The 23,614-nt window shown below is 45.8% G+C and overlaps 1 protein-coding gene across 2 annotated transcripts in view; it reads right to left on the bottom strand.

The window, feature by feature from the left end:
* The window catches only part of LOC121547197 (netrin-3-like), a 98,287-nt gene that overhangs the window by 2,803 nt on the left and 71,870 nt on the right, over positions 1-23,614 (bottom strand). For both annotated transcript variants that reach the window (XM_041858340.2, XM_041858341.2), the window contains exons 4-6: positions 17,603-17,752; positions 15,057-15,113; positions 136-213 (exon numbers count right to left, since the gene is read on the bottom strand). In XM_041858340.2, coding sequence (XP_041714274.1) covers positions 136-213; positions 15,057-15,113; positions 17,603-17,752 — 285 coding nt within the window. The remainder of the gene's footprint in view (positions 1-135; positions 214-15,056; positions 15,114-17,602; positions 17,753-23,614) is intronic.

Raw genomic sequence — 23,614 nt, 5'->3', positions numbered from 1 at the left:
TCATGTTTTGGAGTGCTGCGTTGGCAATTCACTGTTATAATTCACTGATCCGGTATGGGTACTTTCTTCTTTCACCATATTCACCAATCATGTTTGGTAAATAAATAGGCTGTTTTCAGCTGTTCAATCACTCACCATAGTCTTTCTTGCAGTATTTCTTCATGTTGATCTTCAGATTCCCTTTCACTGGTTTGCAATAGGACTCACAATCTGCTGATAAAAGAAAGAGTACATTTTACACACCCACTAAAAGGCAGTCTCACATCTGGAAGTCTAAATTGCTGGGGATATTTATACACTTACACACATAACAGGACAGTGACACATATAGGGACTATTTAGCACATAACCAGACAGTAGTTACACACTGGAGACGATAAAAAAGTGAAGATGGTGACATGGTTACATTCTCAGAACTATTACACGCTTAAGGCTGTTTCACACTAGAGGTTGTAATACACATTAGGAATCATTACACGCAGCAGGCTTTTACACACTGAAAACACACACCAAGAGGTAAATTTAAATGCACGTATCACATGCACGTAGCACACACACACCAAGAGACACAAACATACACACACGCATGCACCCCCCCCACACACACACACACACACACCACAGGTGCCGGGGCTCTGAGACATGCGGCTGGATAGAGGAAATGTTAGGTTTGGTCGGGTTAGCTGGAGTAAAATACGACCTTAGACAAATCACATGTAAGCCCCTGCAATAACCGGTGGGGGTGTCGCGGCGGGTTAAATATTACAGTGGGGGGAAAGTGCTCCATTTGACATGTCTTCCTGCCTTTGTGGGGCCCAGAGAAAAGACAGCGTGCGGTGGAAGTGGTCATGGTTGGATGGCTGTGAGTAGCCCACAGCAGCCCAATGGCTGTGAGACTACAACCAAAAAGAGACCACAAAGCTGACCACTGTATGTATAAGGAGGAAGACGCTGCCCTGTGGTCGATGTGTTTCTCTGGGACTTGACCATGTTTAGTGGGTGTGGGGTCATAGATGTGTGAACTAGAGAGGTTGAAAAACGTTTGCAGTAAAAAAAAACGTTTGCAGAGTTGACCGACTGCGTACAGTGGGGAAAAAAAGTATTTAGTCAGCCACCAGTTGTGCAAGTTCTCCCACTTAAAAAGATGAGAGAGGCCTATAATTTTCATCATAGGTACACGTCAACTATGACAGACAAAATGAGAAGAAAAGAAATCAGAAAATCATATTGTAGGATTTTTTATGAATTTATTTGCAAATTATGGTGGAAAATAAGTATTTGGTCAATAACAAAAGTTTCTCAATACTTTGTTATATACCCTTTGTTGGCAATGACACAGGTCAAACGTTTTCTGTAAGTCTTCACAAGGTTTTCACACACTGTTGCTGGTATTTTGGCCCATTCCTCCATGTAGATCTCCTCTAGAGCAGTGATGTTTTGGGGCTGTCGCTGGGCAACACAGACTTTCAACTCCCTCCAAAGATTTTCTATGGGGTTGAGATCTGGAGACTGGCTAGGCCACTCCAGGACCTTGAAATGCTTCTTACGAAGCCACTCCTTCGTTGCCCAGGCGGTGTGTTTGGGATCATTGTCATGCTGAAAGACCCAGCCACGTTTCATCTTCAATGCCCTTGCTGATGGAAGGAGGTTTTCACTCAAAATCTCACGATACATGGCCCCATTCATTCTTTCCTTTACACAGATCAGTCGTCCTGGTCCCTTTGCAGAAAAACAGCCCCAAAGCATGATGTTTCCACCCCCATGCGTCACAGTAGGTATGGTGTTCTTTGGATGCAACTCAGCATTCTTTGTCCTCCAAACACGACGAGTTGAGTTTTTACCAAAAAGTTATATTTTGGTTTCATCTGACCATATGACATTCTCCCAATCCTCTTCTGGATCATCCAAATGCACTCTAGCAAACTTCAGACGGGCCTGGACATGTACTGGGGGACACGTCAGCACTGCAGGATTTGAGTCCCTGGCGGCGTAGTGTGTTACTGATGGTAGGCTTTGATACTTTGGTCCCAGCTCTCTGCAGGTCATTCACTAGGTCCCCCCATCTGGTTCTGGGATTTTTGCTCACCGTTCTTGTGATCATTTTGACCCCACGGGGTGAGATCTTGCGTGGAGCCCCAGATCGAGGGATATTATCAGTGGTCTTGTATGTCTTCCATTTCCTAATAATTGCTCCCACAGTTGATTTCTTCAAACCAAGCTGCTTACCTATTGCAGATTCAGTCTTCCCAGCCTGGTGCAGGTCTACAATTTTGTTTCTGGTGTCCTTTGACAGCTCTTTGGTCTTGGCCATAGTGGAGTTTGGAGTGTGACTGTTTGAGGTTGTGGACAGGTGTCTTTTATACTGATAACAAGTTCAAACAGGTGCCATTAATACAGGTAACGAGTGGAGGACAGAGGAGCCTCTTAAAGAAGAAGTTACAGGTCTGTGAGAGCCAGAAATCTTGCTTGTTTGTAGGTGACCAAATACTTTTTCACCATAATTTGCAAATAAATTCATTAAAAATCCTACAATGTGATTTTCTGGAGAAAAACATTCTCAATTTGTCTGTCATAGTTGACGTGTACCTATGATGAAAATTACAGGCCTCTCTCATCTTTTTAAGTGGGAGAACTTGCACAATTGGTGGCTGACTAAATACTTTGTTCCCCCACTGTACATACCGCAATACGGGTTTGACTAAATTGAACCCTTAGAGATCTATACAGGACATTAGAAAACACGAGTGGACACAAAGGAGTGAATAACGTGGGCCAGCCAAACCACAATGTAACACCCAGTGGTGTTGTGGGACAACGCTATGACTGAGGCACTGACTATTAAATTGTCCTATTGGGTTTAATGTCACTGCAGTGGGAGTTGTGACAAAAGGACAAACGGTCAAGCATGTTCATTAAACCACCTCTACAGTACTAGTTTTGCATACATCTTGTGATTATAAAACCCTTTGGGTTGGATGGTATACTTTAATATAGGTTTGGTTTAAAAGGTCACAGAGGGACAGAGAGTTGCTGACCTGTCTTGTCTTCTAGTGAGCAAGCCAGAAAGCTTGGTATCTGATCGAATTTTACTCAGGCTTTTGAAGGGGAAACACGCAAAAGTGCAGAAGACACCAGGTTGCGTTTGCCGCTAGCGTAAAATCGCAAAGACACTGAGCCTGGGTATCTGCGATCTCCCTGGTCTCCCTCTCTAGCTGCCTTCAAAGTGAAAACATTCAGAAGTTGTGCAAAGAAGCGGTCTCGCCCTCCAAACCAAACGAAATAAAAGTGATTGCTCGCAGGAATATGGCCCAAGAAACGGTTTCTGGGTAGGTCGCATGCGAGGAGGGAGACATATTGCTTGTTTTGCTGAGGATTTGGAGAGAGCCGGAGCAGGCTTGGGCAGGAGGAGGAGGAGGAAGAGAGAGGGGGCAGAGGAACCAGTAAAAATGTCAGGGAGGCTTGGCCCGTATATCAGAGTGATGGAGCTTTTATTAGCGACAAGCAGAGAGAGAAGCCAGAGCAGCTGCCTAGTGCCTATACCTCTCACTCACAGCAGTTTTCAATAAACCACAGTTAAACAAACCTGGGTGAGAGAGAGAGAGAGAGAGAGAGAGAGAGAGAGAGAGAGAGAGAGAGAGAGAGAGAGAGAGAGAGAGAGAGAGAGAGAGAGAGAGAGAGAGAGAGAGAGAGAGAGAGAGAGAGAGAGAGAGAGAGAGAGAGAGAGAGAGAGAGAGAGAGAGAGAGAGAGAGAGAGAGAGAGAGAGAGAGAGAGAGAGAGAGAGAGAGAGAGAGAGAAGATTTGGTATGAGTGCGTGGGTTGGGGAAGGGGCACACTGAATTAATTGATGAAGTAGGCTACACTGAATCTGTCATGGGGAGAGCTGAATAAATCTGTTGAATGTCTAACTATAGGAGTGGAGAGAAAACACACTTAGTGATGTGGGAGAGCAGTTCAACCGGCCAGTCAAGTAGAAAAGGACGGTTCATCCTGCTCCCTGGCTTTTAACCATAGGATCTTGGGCTCTAAAGTGTTATTTGTGTACATATATGTGCGCGTGTGTATGTACTGTGTGTATATATATATATATATATATATATATATATATATATATATATATATATATGTGACGTCACGAGAGGCTACACAGCTTTCAGCGGGATTGCTCAAGTAGTGCAAGGAGACCAGGTTCAACCAAAACAAGGAATTTATTAAAGGTCTTGGGAAACTAACGAAAGTATAACACAATACTGTTCTCTGGTGGCTCTTAAGGGTTAACAGTTCAGGGATGTCTCTTCCACATCCAAAATCATAACTCTCCCTCGCTCAAATAACTTTTCCCCAGTCTTACTGTCTTCCACGTTGCAGCTAGTGGCCAACCCAGCAAAACGTCCTTCCAAATGTCCCACACGTATTTCCACAGGTGCATATATCCAAAGGTGAGTATTTCCCAAAGGTAAGTATCTCCAAATCCTTATATTCCTCATGGAAGTGGACGTGCAGCACTCTTGTCCTCCAGAGAGCCCAGGTTGGAGACTGTGTTACTTCACAACCCCAAACCTTCAGCTCATCAGCTCCTGATTGGTTTCAGCTGCGTGGGAAGATTGGCCATAGAGGGTTGGAGTTCCCGACCATACCAGCAGATGGAGCCATAGCTGTCTGGGTTTGCAGCCATCTCAGGGGGATGTAACGTCCCTCCAGGACACAGCCTCTCGTGACATCACACATCCCCCTCCCTCGGGACCGACGTCCTCGCTGGGGTAAAGGCAGCGAAGAAGGCATCACGCCGGGAGAGGGCGTCCGCATTGCCGTGGTGCTTGCCAGACTGCTCTCTCTTCAACTCCTCCAACTCTAGGACCAGGGACTCAGCCTCCTGTTGTCTCTCCTTGAGTTTCTTACTGAACGCATCAGCCTTGGTTTTAGCAGAGTTTAGCTTCTGTTGAGCAGCTTTCAGTTCCTTCTCTCTCTCTGCCTCCGCATTCTTCATCTTGTTCTCCAACACCTTGTACTTCTCCTCTGCCTTCTTCTGGACCTCCTTACTACTGCGCAGGGTCTCCTCACACTCCTCGATGGTCCTGCGCAGCCTCTCCAGCTCCTCCTGTTGCTTATGGAAGGAGCTCTGTTGGAGTTTAGCCTGGAGGATATCTAACTCTTCTGTCTTCATGTCTAACTGTTGCTTTAACAAACGATACCTCTCAGCGGTCCCCTTCAGACCAGACAGTTCTTTGTCCAGATTCTGTAGCTCCGTCTCTGTGTCGGTCTGGGCACCTGCCATCCCTATCAGAGCCCGGGGCGGGAGTGAGTAATTCGGAGGATTGCACCGGAGCCTTCCCAGGATGAGTCTTGCCTCTCCGTTTCCGAGGTACTCGGGTTATCCTCTCCTGAGACTCTCTCCAGAGTGGGTAAAAGGCTGGGCAGTCTCGTCCAATTAGGACAGGGACGGGGAGGGAATCAACCACCCCCGCCGTCGTGTGTATGGTTCCCCGTGTGCTGGTCATTGTAAGTTCAGTAATGGGGTATTCTCTGGTGTCCCCATGGACACAGGAAACTGGGAGGACTTTTCCCGGGGTCAGACACGTTGGGCCCACCAAATCCTTACGCACCAGGGTGGCCCGGCTACCAGAATCCAGTAAGGCCTCCACATCATGGTGATTCACAGTTACCGGGCAGGTGGGGGGGTCGATCTGGGCCGCCATCTACGACTCCCAAGAGCGAGGCAAAACGATGTGTGGGTGCTGAGCTGGAGGACTCCGCAGTGGGCATAGGTTCCTCGGCTGGTTTCCCACACTGCCAGGAGATATGTCCCATCTCCCCACACCGGTAACACTGTCGAAGTTTCCCCCTCCTGGTATACTCTTCTTGGACCCGCCTGGTTTCTGGCTCCCCCTGGAGCCGGGATAAGTCCTGACGTGGCTGGGTTCGAGACCTTGGGGTCCTTTGGACGGGTTCTTCCCATTTGTGGTGGGGCCGCACTCCTGGGGTCTTTTCGGGAAGCATTCAGCATCTCCGCTGTGGCCTGGTACTTTTCCACAGCTTCCACGGTCAGATCAGCCGTGGTCAAGGCCTGTTGACTGATGAACCGTTTTGCCTCATAAGGCAGGGCGCGTAGGTAACGATCCACCACAACGGCCTCCACCACCGCCGCTGCTGTATTCCTCTGCGGATCCAGCCATTTCCTTGCGATTCGGACAAGTTCATGCATCTGCGCCCGAGGAGGTTGGTCTGGTTGGAAGGTCCAACTGTGAAAGCGCTGGGCCATACCAAACTTTGTGAGTCCATATCTGCTGAGGATCTCAGACTTCAGGGCATCATAGTCAGTAACCTGGTCAGGGCCCAGGTCCCGGACAGCATTCAGCGATTCCCCGGTTAGAAAGGGGGCTAACAGACCAACCCACTGTTGCTTGGGCCAGGCTTCCCTAGTGGCCGTGGCCTCAAATGCATGCAGGTATGCCTCAATGTCATCGGTAGCTCCCATCTTAGATATAAAGTCACTTGCCTTTATTGGGCGGGTATTTTGGACCACCCTCTGTCTCTGCAACTGCAATTCCTCTGCCTTCAGAAGGTTGGCTTTCTTTTGCTCCTCCAAGAGAGCCACGTTTGCTTGCATCTGGGCTTGCTGGCCAGCAACAAGGGCTTTCAATATGTCCTCCATTTCAGTCGGCGGGGAGCCTACGGCCAACTTGGAAAACTGGGTGATCAAACCTTCGGTATCCTCCTCTGACATGCACTATTAACGCTTGAGCGTGCCTGTATTCTCCACCATCTGTGACGTCACGAGAGGCTACACAGCTTTCAGCGGGATTGCTCAAGTAGTGCAAGGAGACCAGGTTCAACCAAAACAAGGAATTTATTAAAGGTCTTGGGAAACTAACGAAAGTATAACACAATACTGTTCTCTGGTGGCTCTTAAGGGTTAACAGTTCAGGGATGTCTCTTCCACATCCAAAATCATAACTCTCCTCGCTCAAATAACTTTTCCCCAGTCTTACTGTCTTCCACGTTGCAGCTAGTGGCCAACCCAGCAAAACGTCCTTCCAAATGTCCCACACGTATTTCCACAGGTGCATATATCCAAAGGTGAGTATTTCCCAAAGGTAAGTATCTCCAAATCCTTATATTCCTCATGGAAGTGGACGTGCAGCACTCTTGTCCTCCAGAGAGCCCAGGTTGGAGACTGTGTTACTTCACAACCCCAAACCTTCAGCTCATCAGCTCCTGATTGGTTTCAGCTGCGTGGGAAGATTGGCCATAGAGGGTTGGAGTTCCCGACCATACCAGCAGATGGAGCCATAGCTGTCTGGGTTTGCAGCCATCTCAGGGGGATGTAACGTCCCTCCAGGACACAGCCTCTCGTGACATCACAATATATATATATATATATATATACACAGTGGGGTAAAATATTATTTAGTCAGCTACCAATTGTGCAAGTTCTCCCACTTAAAAAGATGAGAGAGGCCTGTAATTTTCATCATATCTACACGTCAACTATGACAGACAAAATGAGAAAAAAAAATCCAGAAAATCACATTGTAGGATTTTTCATGAATTTATTTGCAAATTATGGTGGAAAATAAGTATTTGGTCAATAACAAAAGTTTCTCAATACTTTGTTATATACCCTTTGTTTGCAATGACACATGTCAAACGTTTTCTGTAAGTCTTCACAAGGTTTTCACACACTGTTGCTGGTATTTTGGCCCATTCCTCCATGCAGATCTCCTCTAGAGCAGTGATGTTTTGGGGCTGTCGCTGGGCAACACGGACTTTCAACTCCCTCCAAAGATTTTCTATGGGGTTGAGATCTGGAGACTGGCTAGGCTACTCCAGGACCTTGAAATGCTTCTTACAAAGCCACTCCTTCGTTGCCCGGGCGGTGTGTTTGGGATCATTGTCATGCTGAAAGACCCAGCCACGTTTCATCTTCAATGCCCTTGCTAATGGAAGGAGGTTTTCACTCAAAATCTCACGATGCATGGCCCCATTCATTCTTTCCTTTACACGGATCACTCGTCCTGGTCCCTTTGCAGAAAAACAGCCCCAAAGCATGATGTTTCCACCCCCATGCTTCACAGTAGGTATAGTGTTCTTTGGATGCAACTCAGCATTCTTTGTCCTCCAAACACGACGAGTTGAGTTTTTACCAAAAAGTTATATTTTGGTTTCATCTGACCATATGACATTCTCCCAATCCTCTTCTGGATCATCCAAATGCACTCTAGCAAACTTCAGACGGGCCTGGACATGTACTGGCATAAGCAGGGGGACACGTCTGTCACTACAGGATTTGAGTCCCTGGCGGCGTAGTGTGTTACTGATGGTAGGCTTTGTTACTTTGGTCCCAGCTCTCTGCAGGTCATTCACTAGGTCCCCCCGTGTGGTTCTGGGAATTTTGCTCACCGTTCTTGTGATCATTTTGACTCCCCACGGGGTGAGATCTTGGTGGAGCCCCAGATCGAGGGAGATTATCAGTGGTCTTGTATGTCTTCCATTTCTTAATAATTGCTCCCACAGTTGATTTCTTCAAACCAAGCTGCTTACCTATTGCAGATTCAGTCTTCCCAGCCTGGTGCAGGTCTACAATTTTGTTTCTGGTGTCCTTTGACAGCTCTTTGGTCTTGGCCATAGTGGAGTTTGGAGTGTGACTGTTTGAGGTTGTGGACAGGTGTCTTTTATACTGATGACAAGTTCAAATACAATGCCATTAATACAGGTAACGAGTGGAGGACAGAAGAGCCTCTTAAAGAAGAAGTTACAGGTCTGTGAGAGCCAGAAATCTTGCTTGTTTGTAGGTGACCAAATACTTATTTTCCACCATAATTTGCAAATAAATTCATTAAAAATCCTACAATGTGATTTTCTGGATTTTTTTTCCTCAATTTGTCTGTCATAGTTGACGTGTACCTATGATGAAAATTACAGGCCTCTCTCATCTTTTTAAGTGGGAGAACTTGCACAATTGGTGGCTGACTAAATACTTTTTTTCCCCACTGATATATATATATATATATATATAGTACCAGTCAAAAGTTTGGACACACCTACTCATTCAAGGGTTTTTCCTTTAATTTTTTAAAAACTATTTTCTAATAGTGAAGACATCAAAACTATGAAATAACACATATGGAATCATGTAGTAACCAAAAAAGTGTTAAACAAATCAAAATATATTTTATATTTGTGATTCTTCAAATAGCCACCCTTTGCCTTGATGACAGCTTTGCACACTCTTGGCATTCTCTCAACCAGCTTCATGAGGTGGTCACCTGGAATGCATTTCAATTAACAGTTAATTTATGAAATTCCTGTCCTTCTTAATGTGTTTGAAGCAATCAGTAGTGTTGTGACAATGTGGGGGGGGGTGGGGGGGGGGGGGTATACAGAAGATAGCCCTATTTGGTAATAGACAAAGTCCATATTATGGCAAGAACAGCTCAAATAACAAAGAGAAACGACAGTCCATCATTACTTTAAGACATGAAGGTCAGTCAATACGGAAAATGTCAAGAACTTTGAAAGTTTCTTCAAGTGCAGTCGCAAAAACCATCAAGCACTATGATGAAACTGGCTCTCATGAGGACCGCCATAGGAATGGAAGACCCAGAGTTACCTCTGCTGCAGAGGATAGGTTCATTAGAGTTACCAGCCTCAGAAATTGCACCCCAAATAAATGCTTCACAGAGTTCAAGTAACAGACACATCTCAACATCAACTGAGGGGACTTTGTGAATCAGGCCTTCATGGTCGAATTGCTGCATAGAAACCACTACTAAAGGTCAACAATAATAAGAAGAGACCTGTTTGGGCCAAGAGACATGATCAATTGACATTAGACCGGTGGAAATGTGTCCTTTGGTCTGGAGTCCAAATTGGAGATTTTTGGTTCCAACCGCCGCGTCTTTGTGAGACGTGGTGTGAGTGAACGGATGATCTCTGCATGTGTATTTCCCACTGTTAAGCATGGAGGAGGTGGTGTTATGGTGTGGGGGTGCTTTGCTGGTGACAATGTCGGTGATTTATTTAGAATTCAAGGTACACTTAACCAGCATGGCTACCACAGCATTCTACAGCGATACACCATCGCATCTGGTTTAGGCGTAGTGGGACTATCATTTTCAACAGGACAATGCCCCAACACACCTCCAGGCTGTGTAAGGGCTATTCTACCAAGGAGGAGAGTGATGGAGTGCTGCAGCAGATGACCTGGCCTCCACAATCCCTCGCCCTCAACCCAATTGAGATGGTTTGGTATGAGTCGGACCGCAGAGTGAAGGAAAAGCAGCCAACAAGTGCTCAGCATATGTGGAACTCCTTCAAGACTGTTGGAAAAGCATTCCAGGTGAAGCTGGTTGAGAGAATGCCAAGAGTGTGCAAAGCTTTCATCAAGGCAAAGGGTTGCTATTTGAAGAATCTCAAATATTAAATATATTTTGATTGTTTAACACTTTTCTGTTTACTACTTGATTCCATATGTGTTATTTCATGGTTTTGAGGTCTTCACTATTATTCTACAATGTAATACATTGTAAAAGTAAAGAAAAACCCTTGAATGAGTAGGTGTGTCCAAACTTTTGAATGGTAGTGTATACAGTTAAAGTCGGAAGTTTACGTACACTTAGGTTGGAGTCATTAAAACTCGTTTTTCAACCACTCCACAAATGTCTTGTTAACAAACTATAGTTTTGGCAAGTCGGTTAGGACATCTACTTTGTGCATGACACAAGTAATCTTTCCAACAATTGTTTACAGACAGATTATTTAATTTATAATTCACTGTATCACAATTCCAGTGGGTCAGAAGTTACACTAAGTTGACTGTGCCTTTAAACAGCTTGGAAAATTCCAGAAAATGATGCCATGGCTTTAGAAGCTTCTGATAGGCTAAATGACATCATTTGAGACAATTGGTGGTGTACCTGTGGATGTATTTCAAGGCCTACCTTCAAACTCAGTGCCTCTTTGCTTGATATCATGGGAAATTCAAAAGAAAATCAGCCAATAATTTTTTTTATAGACCTCCACAAGTCTGGTTCATCCTTGGGAGCAATTTCTAAACGCCTGAAGGTACCACGTTCATCTGTACAAACAATAGTACGCAAGAATAAACACCATGGGACCACGCAGCTGTCATACCTCTCAGGAAGGAGACGTGTTCTGTCTCCTAGAGATGAACGTACTTTGGTGTGAAAAGTTATGAAAATTATGTGGATATATTGAAGCAACATCTCAAGATATCAGTCAGGAAGTTAAAGCTTGGTTGCAAATGGGTCTTCCAAATGGACAATGACCCCAAGCATACTTCCAAAGTTGTGGCAAAATGCCTTAAGGACAATAAAGTCAAGGTATTGGAGTGGCCATCACAAAGCCCTGACCTCAATCCTATAGAACATTTGTGGGCAGAACTGAAAAAGCGTGTGCGAGCAAGGAGGTCTACAAACCTGACTCAGTTACACTAGCTCTGTCAGTAGGAATGTGCCAAAGTTCACCCAACTTATTGTGGGAAGCTTGTGGAAGGCTACCCGAAACTTTTGACCCACGTTAAACAATTTAAAGGCAATGCTACCAAATACTAATTGAGTGTATGTAAACTTCTGACCCCCTGGGAATGTGATGAAAAAATCTCTCTACTATTATTCTGACATTTCACATTCTTAAAATAAAGTGGTGATCCTAACTGACCTAAGACAGGGCCATTTTACTAGGATTAAATGTCAGCAATTGTGAAAAACTGAGTTTAAATGTATTTGGCTAAGGTGTATGTAAACTTCCGACTTCACCTGTATATTTATATATATATACACTGTATCTTAATAGGGCGTTGGGCCACCACGAGCCAGAACAGCTTCAATGCACCTTGGCATAGATTATACAAGTGTCTGGAACTCTGTTGGAGGGATGCGACACCATTCTTCCATGAGAAAGTCATGAAATGTTGTGTTTTTTTTATGGTGGTGGAAAACGCAGTCTCAGACGCTGCTCCAGAATCTCTCATAAGTATTCAATTGGGTTGAGATCTGGTGACTGAGACGGCCATGGCATATGGTTTACATCATTTTCATGACCATCATTGTTCAGTGACCACTTGTGCCCTGTGGATGGGGGCATTGTCATTCTATGGGGGCATAGCTATGGTAGCCTAAATAATGGCCAAAATAATGGCCTGCCCAGCATTTTTATGCATGTCCCTAAGCATGATGGGATGTTACTTGCTAAATTAACTCAGGAACAACACCTGTGTGGAAGCACCTGCTTTCAATACACTTTGTATCCTTCATGGAAGATTATGGTGTTGGCTCACATCAACACCATCAAACCTGGAAACCCTAGACCCACTCCAATTCGCATACCGCCCCAACAGATCCACAGATGATGCAATCTCAATCGCACTCCACACTGCCCTTTCCCACCTGGACAAAAGGTACACCTATGTGAGAATGCTGTCCATTGGCTACAGCTCACGGGGGCCCCTCAGGGGATGCGTGCTTAGTCCCCTCCTGTATTCCCTGTTCACCCACGACTTCGTGGCCAAGCACAACTCCACCACCATCATTATGTTTGCTGACGACACAACGGTGGTAGGCCTGATAACAGACAACGATGAGATAGCCTATAGGGAGGAGGTCAGAGACCTGGCAGTGTGGTGCCTAGACAACAACCTCTCCCTCAACGTGGACTACAGGAAAATGAGGGCCGAACACCCCCCATTTCCATCGACGGGGCTGTAGTGGAGCGGGTCGAGAGTTTCAAGTTTCTTAGTGTCCACATCACCAACAAACTATCATGGTCCAAACACACCAAGAAAGTCGTGAAGAGGGCACGACAATGCCTTTTCCCCCTCAGGAGACTGAAAAGATTTGGCATGAGTCCCCAGATCCTCAAAAAGTTCTACACCTGCACCATCGAGAGCATCCTGACCGGTTGCATCACCGCCTGGTATGGCAACTGCTCGGCATCCGACCTTAAGGTGCTACAGAGGGTAGTGCGTACGGCCCAGTACATCACTGGGGCTAAGCTTCCTGCCATCCAGGACCTATATAGGCTGTGTCAGAAGAAGGCCCAAATAATTGTCAAAGACTCCAGTCACCCAAGTCATAGACTGTTCTCTCTGCTACTGGCACCATGTCTAGGTCCAAAAGGCTCCTTAACAGCTTCTACCCCCAAGCCATAGGACTGCTGAACAATTAATCAAATGGCCACCTGGACTATGTGCATTGAACCCCCCCCCCCTCCCTTTGTTATTACACTGCTGCTACTTGCTGTTTATTATCTATGCATAGTCACTTTACCCCTACATACATGTACAAATTAGCTCAACTAACCTGTACCCCCGCACATTGACTCGGTACCGATACCCCCTGTATATAGCCTCGTTATTGTTATTTTATTGTGTTACTTTTTAATAAAACACATTTCTTTAGTTTCTTTAGTAAATATTTTCTTAACTCTATTTTCTAAATATATATATGTGTGCATAAGTATGTGTGTGTATATACAGTATTTGTGTATATGTGTATGCACGTGTGTGCGTGCGTGCCTGCATGTGTGTGTATGGTACCCTGGTCCAGTGGCCATTTGTGCAGCCCATGGTATCAGTGGTGAAACACTGGCTCGGGCCAGTGTGTGTTTTCCCATGAAGAGTCACTTACTGATGGGCATTCACCTGGAAAAGCCCCCATGAATTGCCCATTGACCAAGAAGAGCCGCGGCTGAAAACACACACAATCACATGCCTTGGCGGCTCCGGTTACTCTTGCTCCCCAGTCCCTATTCACAGCGCGGTGACGAGGACAAATTGCATCTACTGCCCCCCCTCGCACACACACACAAGAAAGAGAGACATTTACAGGTCTGGGGTTTCTGTGTGCCTTATGAAGGAGGAGAGGTGTATTCGTCTATGATGGGTTGGACTGGAGGAGAGATAGAGGGACGGAGGGGACATTTTCCTGTATGTTGCTCACTTGTGCAGAGATGAATTGACGATAAACAACCATTCTTGTTTGTCACAGTGGAAAACCACTTTCCCAGGGAAGCAGAAACACAGAGGAGTGTATTGTGTGTGTGAGGTTACAAGCCCGAGCAGAGATTGGGTTGGTGTAAGCAATGTTGTGAAAATTCCACCTAGAGGGCAAGGTGGAGCTGCTAGGCCTATCGGTGGGCTAGCTGTGGTCTGGCAGTTAACCGCGGTCTGGCAGTTGATGCTAGAGTGAGCTGATGAGATGACACCACAACTGTCACAGCCGAGCAAGACATTGAAGTTATTTTAAGTTCACTCTTATTGCAATTCCTTCAAGTTGAGACCCAGTATGTGTTTTTTTTTGGACTAAACCACTACAGTGAATACTACAGTACAGTCCGCAAAAACACTGCAGAGAATACTATAGTATTTCTACCATAGTTTACTATAGTATTTTTTCATATGGGGTGTGAGAAGTCCCAGGCCTTACAGCACATATCTTCTGCCCTGGGCCTTCCAGAGTGGACCGAATCTCAGCCAAACCACCTGTGAAAGCTGAGGAGGGGGTGATGATGTTGTGGGAAGTATATCTGTGGTCGCCGCAGCGTTGAGCTATGTCGTTAAAGCCTGTTAATCACCGTTTCCAAATCAACACTGTGCTGCGATTCTGCCGACGAGGCGAAGGCGTTGAATACTACAGAGCCTGACCGGAGAGAGCCTGGATGGCGTGAGGACTGCCAGGAGTCAGGGGCGGAAAATGCTCTCCCCCAAACTGTCGGACGCCAACACTCGAAGCCCCCCCCCCCGACCTAAAAACACTGCAACTAATCACTTCTGTTGCAACCTTTCCATTGGCTTTGTGTTCGGCTGGAGACGGGCTTCAAGCACAGCGGAGAAAAGCTAACTTGTTAAAGGCTAGCAGGCAGACGTCTGTATCAGCGCAGGTTTTAAGACAACGGAACATCTCACTTGGATCAAGAGCAGTCATGGAACATCAAAATAGAAACACAGTTTAGAAATGAATGCCAGAAATATTAAAAAGCTGTATTTTTTCTTCTCCTACAAAGGTGTCAGGTGTGAAATGAGGCTGGGGGAGTAACTGACCTGCCGGTTCCTCTGTGCTGCTGCTGACCATCGCTGTAGGGTTCACCACTGGGATCTCTGAAACACATACACAACAGAGTTTTATCAAGAGCTTTATGGCAAAACATTTATGTCCATATATTTTATGTAGACATGGTGTAATTGCTTTGGCCATATGCCTACTGTTTGCATATGTGGTCAAGTCAATAAAGTATGCCTGAATTGAATCACAGTTATTTGACATAGGAAGAAAGAGAGGAGGGTGTAGGTTGGAAATATCAACCTAAATACACAGTGATAAAGATAGTGATATTGGCACACACACACGCTTTGTGGGAATATACTTTGAGTCGAACTCTCTTCCTCTGAAAACAGCAGCACCAAACAAACATATTGTGCAAGATAACGAAGGAGGGAGCCACCTATAGTAGTAACATCTTCAGACAGATGCAAACCCCCCTCAATACGCTTGATTAGCTCAACCAAAACCCTTTGCCTGTCTCGACCACAGTCAAAACAATCCAAATCCTTAAGGAATTCCCTCCAAAACAAGGGCCATTATTCAATACAAATGCTAATCCTACGCTAACAAATGCTAATGCTAACAACAAATCCACTGCCTCAATGATAACAACAGGCTAATTGGGACGCTGGCTTAGCATCGTCAGTGTGCACCCAGAGGGACATGCCTTTCGACTGGGGAGTTAGAGGGAGGAGGAACCGGGTTGGAGTCAAACAAACAGACAGGGGGCTTCCTTAGAAAGAGTGTTTTGAGAGGCAAGTGGCAGTTGGCTCGCTTCGAAATTATGGACACCCCCACCAAGAAAAACAAATAGGGCATTGAGCGTTGGACTGCTTGATTAAGGCAGAGAGGAGAGGAGAGCAGCTGGTGAAAGGCATGGCAAGCTGTGGACGTGTCCTCTGAAGGTGGAGAGTTGAGGGGTAGATATTCAGATGATAAAGGGATATTCAGATGAGGGTCTTACTGTGTTAGGGGGCAGAAGGGCTTGACCAGGGAGGGATGGATAGTACCAACCAAATGGAGGGCGTTTTGGGAAGAGATGCCCACTGATGCCCTTGTACACGCACACACTAACAGACACACACACTGAGGCCAAGAAACCCTCTCTCCTCATTGGGTGTCTTCAGTGACGCTGGAAAGTGTCTGGTTGGTTAGTCAGCTGTGACCACCATTGTTTTCTCCTCTTTGCCCTCCACCATCTGCTCTGTAACACCAATGTGAAACCAACAACACGGCACTGTGTGGCACGACGTGGCATAGCGTAGCAGGGTACGGCATAGCTTGGCATGGCACAGCGTGGTACAGCATGGTTTGGTGTGGCTGGTTCAGGGTTACACAAGCCTGGTGTGTGTGTGTGTGTGTGTGTGTGTGTGTATGTGTGTGTGTGTGTGTGTGCGTGTGTGTGTGTGTGTGGGGGTCATTGTGCCAAACCACATGGCATAGCACGATGGCAAGCTGCCCTCTATTCCTCCTGCCCGCAAGTGGTGGACTAGTGATCTAATTCATACATACAAACACACACTCACAGAGCACGTGCACACATAAACACACACACACGTGACTGTACTAAAGCCTGAACGGTAGCCAGGTACTGCGGTCTCAGGGTAGCAGTGATCTACACCAGAACAGACCAGACCACCATGATCTGCCTTCATCTGTGTGACTGATGCCAGCTAGGAACCTCTCTATCCCTACCTTTGTTTCACCAGGGCAGGTTAACTGAGAACACATTGTCTTTTACAACCTGGCCAAAGAGTGAGCAAATGTTTCTGGGGTTATTGTCTAATTAATATATTTTTTTTAACAATAGCTGCAGAAGGCATCGGAAACTCTGACTTTCTCTTTCAAACACAGGCAATGGTGTATTTTTGAATGGGCTGGCTTACCTCATGCTATCCGAGTGCTGCAGTGTGTAACTGAGATATCTATCATAATTGGCCTTTAAAACTAATGTAAACCCACTAATGGGATAGCTAGCTTGTGACATCCCAGGGAACATGACTCTCCACCATGCTGTTATCTGGCTATAAAATTAGACCGGGAATGAAACAGCTGTACCTGCCATATTACATGTATGGTTGTAAACCCCTCATTGGTACGTGGTTCATGGTTTGTCCAGTATGGTACATGGGTATGGTTTCCCCATTATGTTACACACACAGGGCCACTCACAACAGTCATACACACCATGATGGTTGTTTTTGAAAGATGGTTCATCAATACATTAACCTTCACTCGTGAGAATGTGTTCCTGCTTTGGGGCCTGCCCTGTGTCATTAAGTCATTGACATGCACTTAACAGAAGCACATATTGACTTGTCATCAGTGGAAGGCAGTGTACTGTTTTTGCAATTAGTGGCCCTGTGTGTGTGGCTGTGAGTATATGCAAGCAGTTTGTGCGAGTGTGACTTGTGACTGTGTGACTTGTGAGTGTGACCCATAATTGTGAAACCTATGAGTGTGTGTGTATGTATGTGTGAGCTATGAGGTATGAGTGAATATGTGACCTGCGAGCTAAGAATTTGTGTGTATGCGATCTACTCACTGATGCAGGGGGCCACGGGCGAGCGGCTCTGCTGGTAGCCCTTGGCACAGCGGTTGCAGGTGATGCCCGTCACGCCGTCCTTACAGGGGCACTGGCCCGTCGTCTGGTTACATGTCTTCCCTGCCGCACCCACCGGGTGGCAGTCACAGGCTGGCGAGAGGGAGTGAGGGGGGGATGAGGTGAGAGGGAAAGAGAAGGCGGGGGGGGTTGGTGTTAGATTTGGCATTTTCAGAAACAATCAAGTCGTCTATGGTTTGTCACACCGATGTTCAGAATCACTTTCAAGGTTTCTTTGTGACTCAACTCAAATACGATGGCATTTTGAGCCCTATCATGAATAGGCTCTGTAATACAACACATCCTAGTTAATCATCATCTGCCATTGAAGTATTCCAGATGCAACGGGACAGAGTGTTCCGCTAGTCTATTTCCTCTATCATCCAGAACGCAGGTCTGACAATTCTTCTGCTCAATTGGGCTACCCTGCCACTGTCGCCTCCAGGTTTAGGGACCTGGCAATACCCTGCAAAGGTGTGTGTGTGTGTGTGTGCGCGTGCTTGCGTGCGTGTGCATATGTGTGTGTTTGTGCGTGCAAGTGCATATAGAGTGGGGAGAACAAGCATTTGATACACTGCCGATTTTGCAGGTTTTCCTACTTACAAAGCATGTAGAGGTCTGTCATTTTTATCATAGGTACACTTCAACTGTGAGAGACGGAATCTAAAACAAAAATCCAGAAAATCACATTGTATGATTTTTAAGTAATTAATTTGCATTTTATTGCATGACATAAGTATTTGATACGTCAGAAAAGCAGAACTTAATATTTGGTACAGAAACCTTTGTTTGCAATTACAGAGATCATACGTTTCCTGTAGGGCTTTACCAGGTTTGCACACACTGCAGCAGGGATTTTGGCCCACTCCTCCATACAGACCTTCTCCAGATCCTTCAGGTTTCGGGGCTGTCGCTGGGCAATACGGACTTTCAGCTCCCTCCAAAGATTTTCTATTGGGTTCAGGTCTGGAGACTGGCTAGGCCACTCCAGGACCTTGAGATGCTTCTTACGGAGCCACTCCTTAGTTGCCCTGGCTGTGTGTTTGGGGTCGTTGTCATGCTGGAAGACCCAGCCACGACCCATCTTCAATACTCTTACTGAGGGAAGGAGGTTGTTGGCCAAGATCTCATGATACATGGCCCCATCCATCCTCCCCTCAATACGGTGCAGGGGGACCTTGCGTGCGCTGCAGGATTTTAATCCATGACGGCGTAGTGTGTTACTAATGGTTTTCTTTGAGACTGTGGTCCCAGCTCTCTTCAGGTCATTGACCAGGTCCTACCGTGTAGTTCTGGGCTGATCCCTCACCTTCCTCATGATCATTGATGCCCCACGAGGTGAGATCTTGCATGGAGCCCCAGACCGAGGGTGATTGACCGTCATCTTGAACTTCTTCCATTTTCTAATAATTGCGCCAACAGTTGTTGCCTTCTCACCAAGCTGCTTGCCTATTGTCCTGTAGCCCATCCCAGCCTTGTGCAGGTCTACAATTTTATCCCTGATGTCCTTACACAGCTCTCTGGTCTTGGCCATTGTGGAGAGGTTGGAGTCTGTTTGAGTGAGTGTGTGGACAGGTGTCTTTTATACAGGTAACGAGTTCAAAACAGGTGCAGTTAATACAGGTAATGAGTGGAGAACAGGAGGGCTTCTTAAAGAAAAACTAACAGGTCTGTGAGAGCCGGAATTCTTACTGGTTGGTAGGTGATCAAATACTTATGTCATGCAATAAAATGCAAATTAATTACTTAAAAATCATACAATGTGATTTTCTGGATTTTTGTTTTAGATTCCGTCTCTCACAGTTGAAGTGTACCTATGATAAAAATTACAGACCTCTACATGCTTTGTAAGTAGGAAAACCTGCAAAATCGGCAGTGTATCAAATACTTGTTCTCCCCACTGTATGTGTTTGTCTGTTTTTGCATATGTCTGTGTGTGTTTGTGTGGACAGGGAAGAAAAGCCTCCATTGGTCTCTCAAGTGCTACGCTGGTGCCTGTGTGTGTGACACACTCTGACACACACACCCACTCTGCCGTTTCATCGTTTCCTGAAAATCCGCCCGCCTCCCTTTGCGTGCCAACAGCAATATGCCAGCCAGAAAGAGTCCCAGTCCCCCGGTCCTTTATGGTATGCTCTGGCAGTCCGAACGCACATTGAGCAATAGAGGGCTTTTTATGTCTAAAAAGCTGCAGAATACAAGACCCGGCCTGTCGGTCAACTCTTCTCTTCCAAGAGCTCTTTACAAGGTGACAGAGAGGAGAGCAAGAGAGAGAGAGAGAGAGAGAGAGAGAGAGAGAGAGAGAGAGAGAGAGAGAGAGAGAGAGAGAGAGAGAGAGAGAGAGAGAGAGAGAGAGAGAGAGAGAGAGAGAGAGAGAGAGAGAGAGAGAAGCAGAACAGGGGAGAGGGACATATACAGAGAAAGGGGAAAGTGTGAGAGAGAGAGAGAGAAAGAGAACAATTGTGTGTTAAAATTGATAGAGAGAGAAGAGAGAAAGAGAGAGACACACAGAGGGGAAGAATGGTGAAAGGGAGAGGGTGAGAGCTAACATGGTCCAAACGTTGCCTCTGGTGTGCTCATCATCATCAACGATACTAAATCTCCCTCACCTCACCTTGGCTCAACCCAGGTCAACAGGGAAAACAGACATGTGAATGTGTTCTTTAAGAAACCACACACGCACGCACACATACTATTGGAAGATAAACCTCTCCATCCACACACTATCAAGTATCACTATTACACTTTACACTGATCCAATTTGACAGACGTGACCCAGCTTGACACATAAAAACACAAACTTGAATATCCCCATAACATTCTGCTTTAAAGGGTGCAATTGAATGAATTGACATGGCTTGAAACTGCAGTTCCTCTGTCCAGAGTCAATAAAAAAACAATGCTTTCAAAAACTGAAAGACTTTCAAAAAACTCATTTAATAATGAAATTGTGCATTTTATCTTGTCGATCAGTTCTGGCATCGAGAATAGCTTTTGGCCCAAAGACTTTGAAAGGATAGGGGAGGACGGCTCTTTCCCCTAATTAATTAGGTAGAAAACAAGCTTGCAGAGTTGCAAAATTGCAAAAGCAAACTGCCTTATTTAAAGGGATACTTTAGGATTTTGGCAATGAGGTCCTTTATCTACTTCCCCAGAATCAGATGAACTAGTGGATACTATTTTTATGTCTCAGCATGCAGTTTGAAGGAAGTTGCTAACTAGCGTTAGCTAGCATGCTAGTAGATACCCATAGACTTCCAGTCATTGCGCTAACGCTAGTTAGCATTGGCTTGTGAAACTAACTAACTTCTTTCATAGTGGACACAGAGACATAAAAATGTTATCCACAAGTTCATCACACTCTAGGGAAGTAGCATCATTGCATAAATCCCGAAGTATCCCTTTAAGTATAATGTGATAGCTGGTAATTGTCCTCTTGCTTTTATAAAAACAACAACAAAGGGCGAAACTAGCATTTGGGGAAAACCCAGTAACCCAATATTCTCTGATATGGCCTGCCAAGGAATGGTAGCTGGTAACAGGAGGAGTTTTCTTCAGGGCCTTGCTGTGTTGTTCCCCTTAGTGTGAATCGGTTTATTTGTGCCGTCACTGAGGAGTAAGGACTCTACAACCTGTTGATTTGGGAGGGGAGTGGGGAGGTGGAGGGAGTCAGGATCATGAGAGCTGGGAATGAGGGATGGTGTGCTCGTTTGAAGCTTGCGCTCGCTCCGTAAATCTGACAGCTCGCGTTCCGTGCAAAATCCCCACCACCTGACCTGGCTCCAAACTCACGGAAGGCTTTGATTGGTCGTGGGTTGGCAGGGTTCGTAGTACAGTGTTCGTCTGTATTGAGTGGGGCGACGCAGGGGGAGGTTGAAAGTCAAATGTGGGTCCAGACACAAGGTACTTCTGGTACGACTTAGTTCCTGTTTTTCGCTCCATGTCTACCATGTGACTTCTCTACTGCCAAACACTCCGAACTTGTTCCTGTGCCCAGGTGCAGCACGGACGGGGCCTCCATCTCCATTTGGGAATTTCTGGCATTCCTGGGATTGGCACCCCTTTAGACGTGTTAATGAAACACAGCTGATGAGTCCACTAAAAACTCACTGTTTTGGAGCCCGGAGCCATAGATAGTAGAACAACATAAAGGCCTCCGATTTCATATCACAACGCTTCTCTACGCACAATAGCAAAGCTCTACAATCCAAATGGAGGGACTATAATTATATAGTAATAGAGCAAATCATGTATAAACTGTTTTGCTGTACTAAATGGGGGGACAAAAGTGTAAACTTCTCATCATTTGATCTGTCTGGTAAAGTCTGTTCCAGTCTGGATGATACCTGCATGCATAGACTTGTGGAACGGCAACAGTCAGTCATTTCTGAACCAATCCATTGTCTCACTGATTGTTTAATAACAAAGGCAACTGGTACCAAACGTAGTGTTACTAAATCAGAACCAAATGAAGGAGATGTCAGAATATGATGGTCTTATATGGGTACAACCAAAACACATTTAGCTACATGTTTATGAGTTATACGTAACACCTAATTTAAAGTCAAATAGGTTGTTATAATGCACATTTATTTGTGTTCTATCCATGTAACCTCTTTAAAACAGGATTAGAGTACTCTGTAAGTTTACTGTTACGTATTGTGGGTACACAGTCTTTGCTCAAAAAACAACAGACGAGTGCCAGGATGGTGTTTTGGGAGGGGCACCCCCTCGCCTCCCCCAGCCACTCTCCTCCGTCCCCAACTGTCTTGGGCCAGTTAGAAAGCCGTAAAAATGTCCTTAGATGTTGATGACTTTTCAAGTCTGTGTGACTGAAGGTGTGACACACAGGCACCGCCTTGGGACGTTTGCTCACTCTTAATGGATCAATAGCGTTCAGTGTGTGTGTGAGTGTGTGCGTGTGTGTTTGAGAAAACAGTGCGAGTGTGTGTGGGTAAGTAAGTAGACCGTCCTTTTAAAGGGGTCCAAGTATTTCACTTTTTCTAATTGCTCTGTAGACATCTGCTCGATACTGGCATTTGATTCTATAAAAAATGATTTACATATGCTCCACTTCAGAAGCTACTTGGAGGACAAGTCTTAATACATTCAGTATAAAGTATATTTGTGGCATTTTGTTGGAAAGGGTTGCTGACGTAGTCAACGGTCTGAATTTGAATTCCTTTCTTTGACATTCATTCTAGTCAACATAGATGCCAAAACTACAACATATTAGGAGGCACAAAAAGCGCTGACATTGAAGACCTCATAGTTAAGACTGGTTACAGCCGCACTGGTGATGGCCTGCATGTTTCTTTAATTAGCTGGCTGTTTTTATGCACGTAGCAGCGTAAAGCCGTGGATTGAGAGTGGCAGCGTCCGCTGTCCCGGCGTGTGGGAGCTTGGGAACCCCACGGAGAGGCACTGGGGATGGGGGGTGGAGGGGGGTTGGGACCTGTGTGTGTGTGTTACCTAAGCACCAGGGTGTAACTGGGAGCAGATGGGAGAGACGCTGCCACTTGACCCTCCATCAGAGTCTGGCCTGTCCATTAAACTGGCAATCCTTAAAGAGTGTGCGTTGGACACGCACTCACGCGGACTCACGCGCACACATTAGCACACACACACTGCAGGTCCGACATGGACACTCGTCCACAAAGGAGGTCTGATTGGAAGCAGGCAGAAATTCCGCTCCCCAACCCTCCAGACCCACCCGCCCATTCTTCACTTCCTTTTAAAAAAACACCTGTATTTTATTGCCGTTACTCGACTTCAGACATGACACCGACCATATTTGAACCCCTGACCATTATCCTTGCCGTGTCACAAGTGGACAAAGATATAAAACACTGCGGCAGAAAAAAAGGTGGAACGAATCAGAGGATCAGAGAGAAGTAGAGAATAGATGAGAAGAGAGCTTGCTCCTCGGATTGCGAGAGGGAGAGAGAGTGAGAG

The sequence above is a fragment of the Coregonus clupeaformis genome, chromosome 31, assembly GCF_020615455.1.
Source record: "Coregonus clupeaformis isolate EN_2021a chromosome 31, ASM2061545v1, whole genome shotgun sequence".
Taxonomy (NCBI): domain Eukaryota; kingdom Metazoa; phylum Chordata; class Actinopteri; order Salmoniformes; family Salmonidae; genus Coregonus; species Coregonus clupeaformis.
Note: the sequence above shows the minus strand (reverse complement) of the source record. Positions and strands in the feature narration are given on the sequence as shown.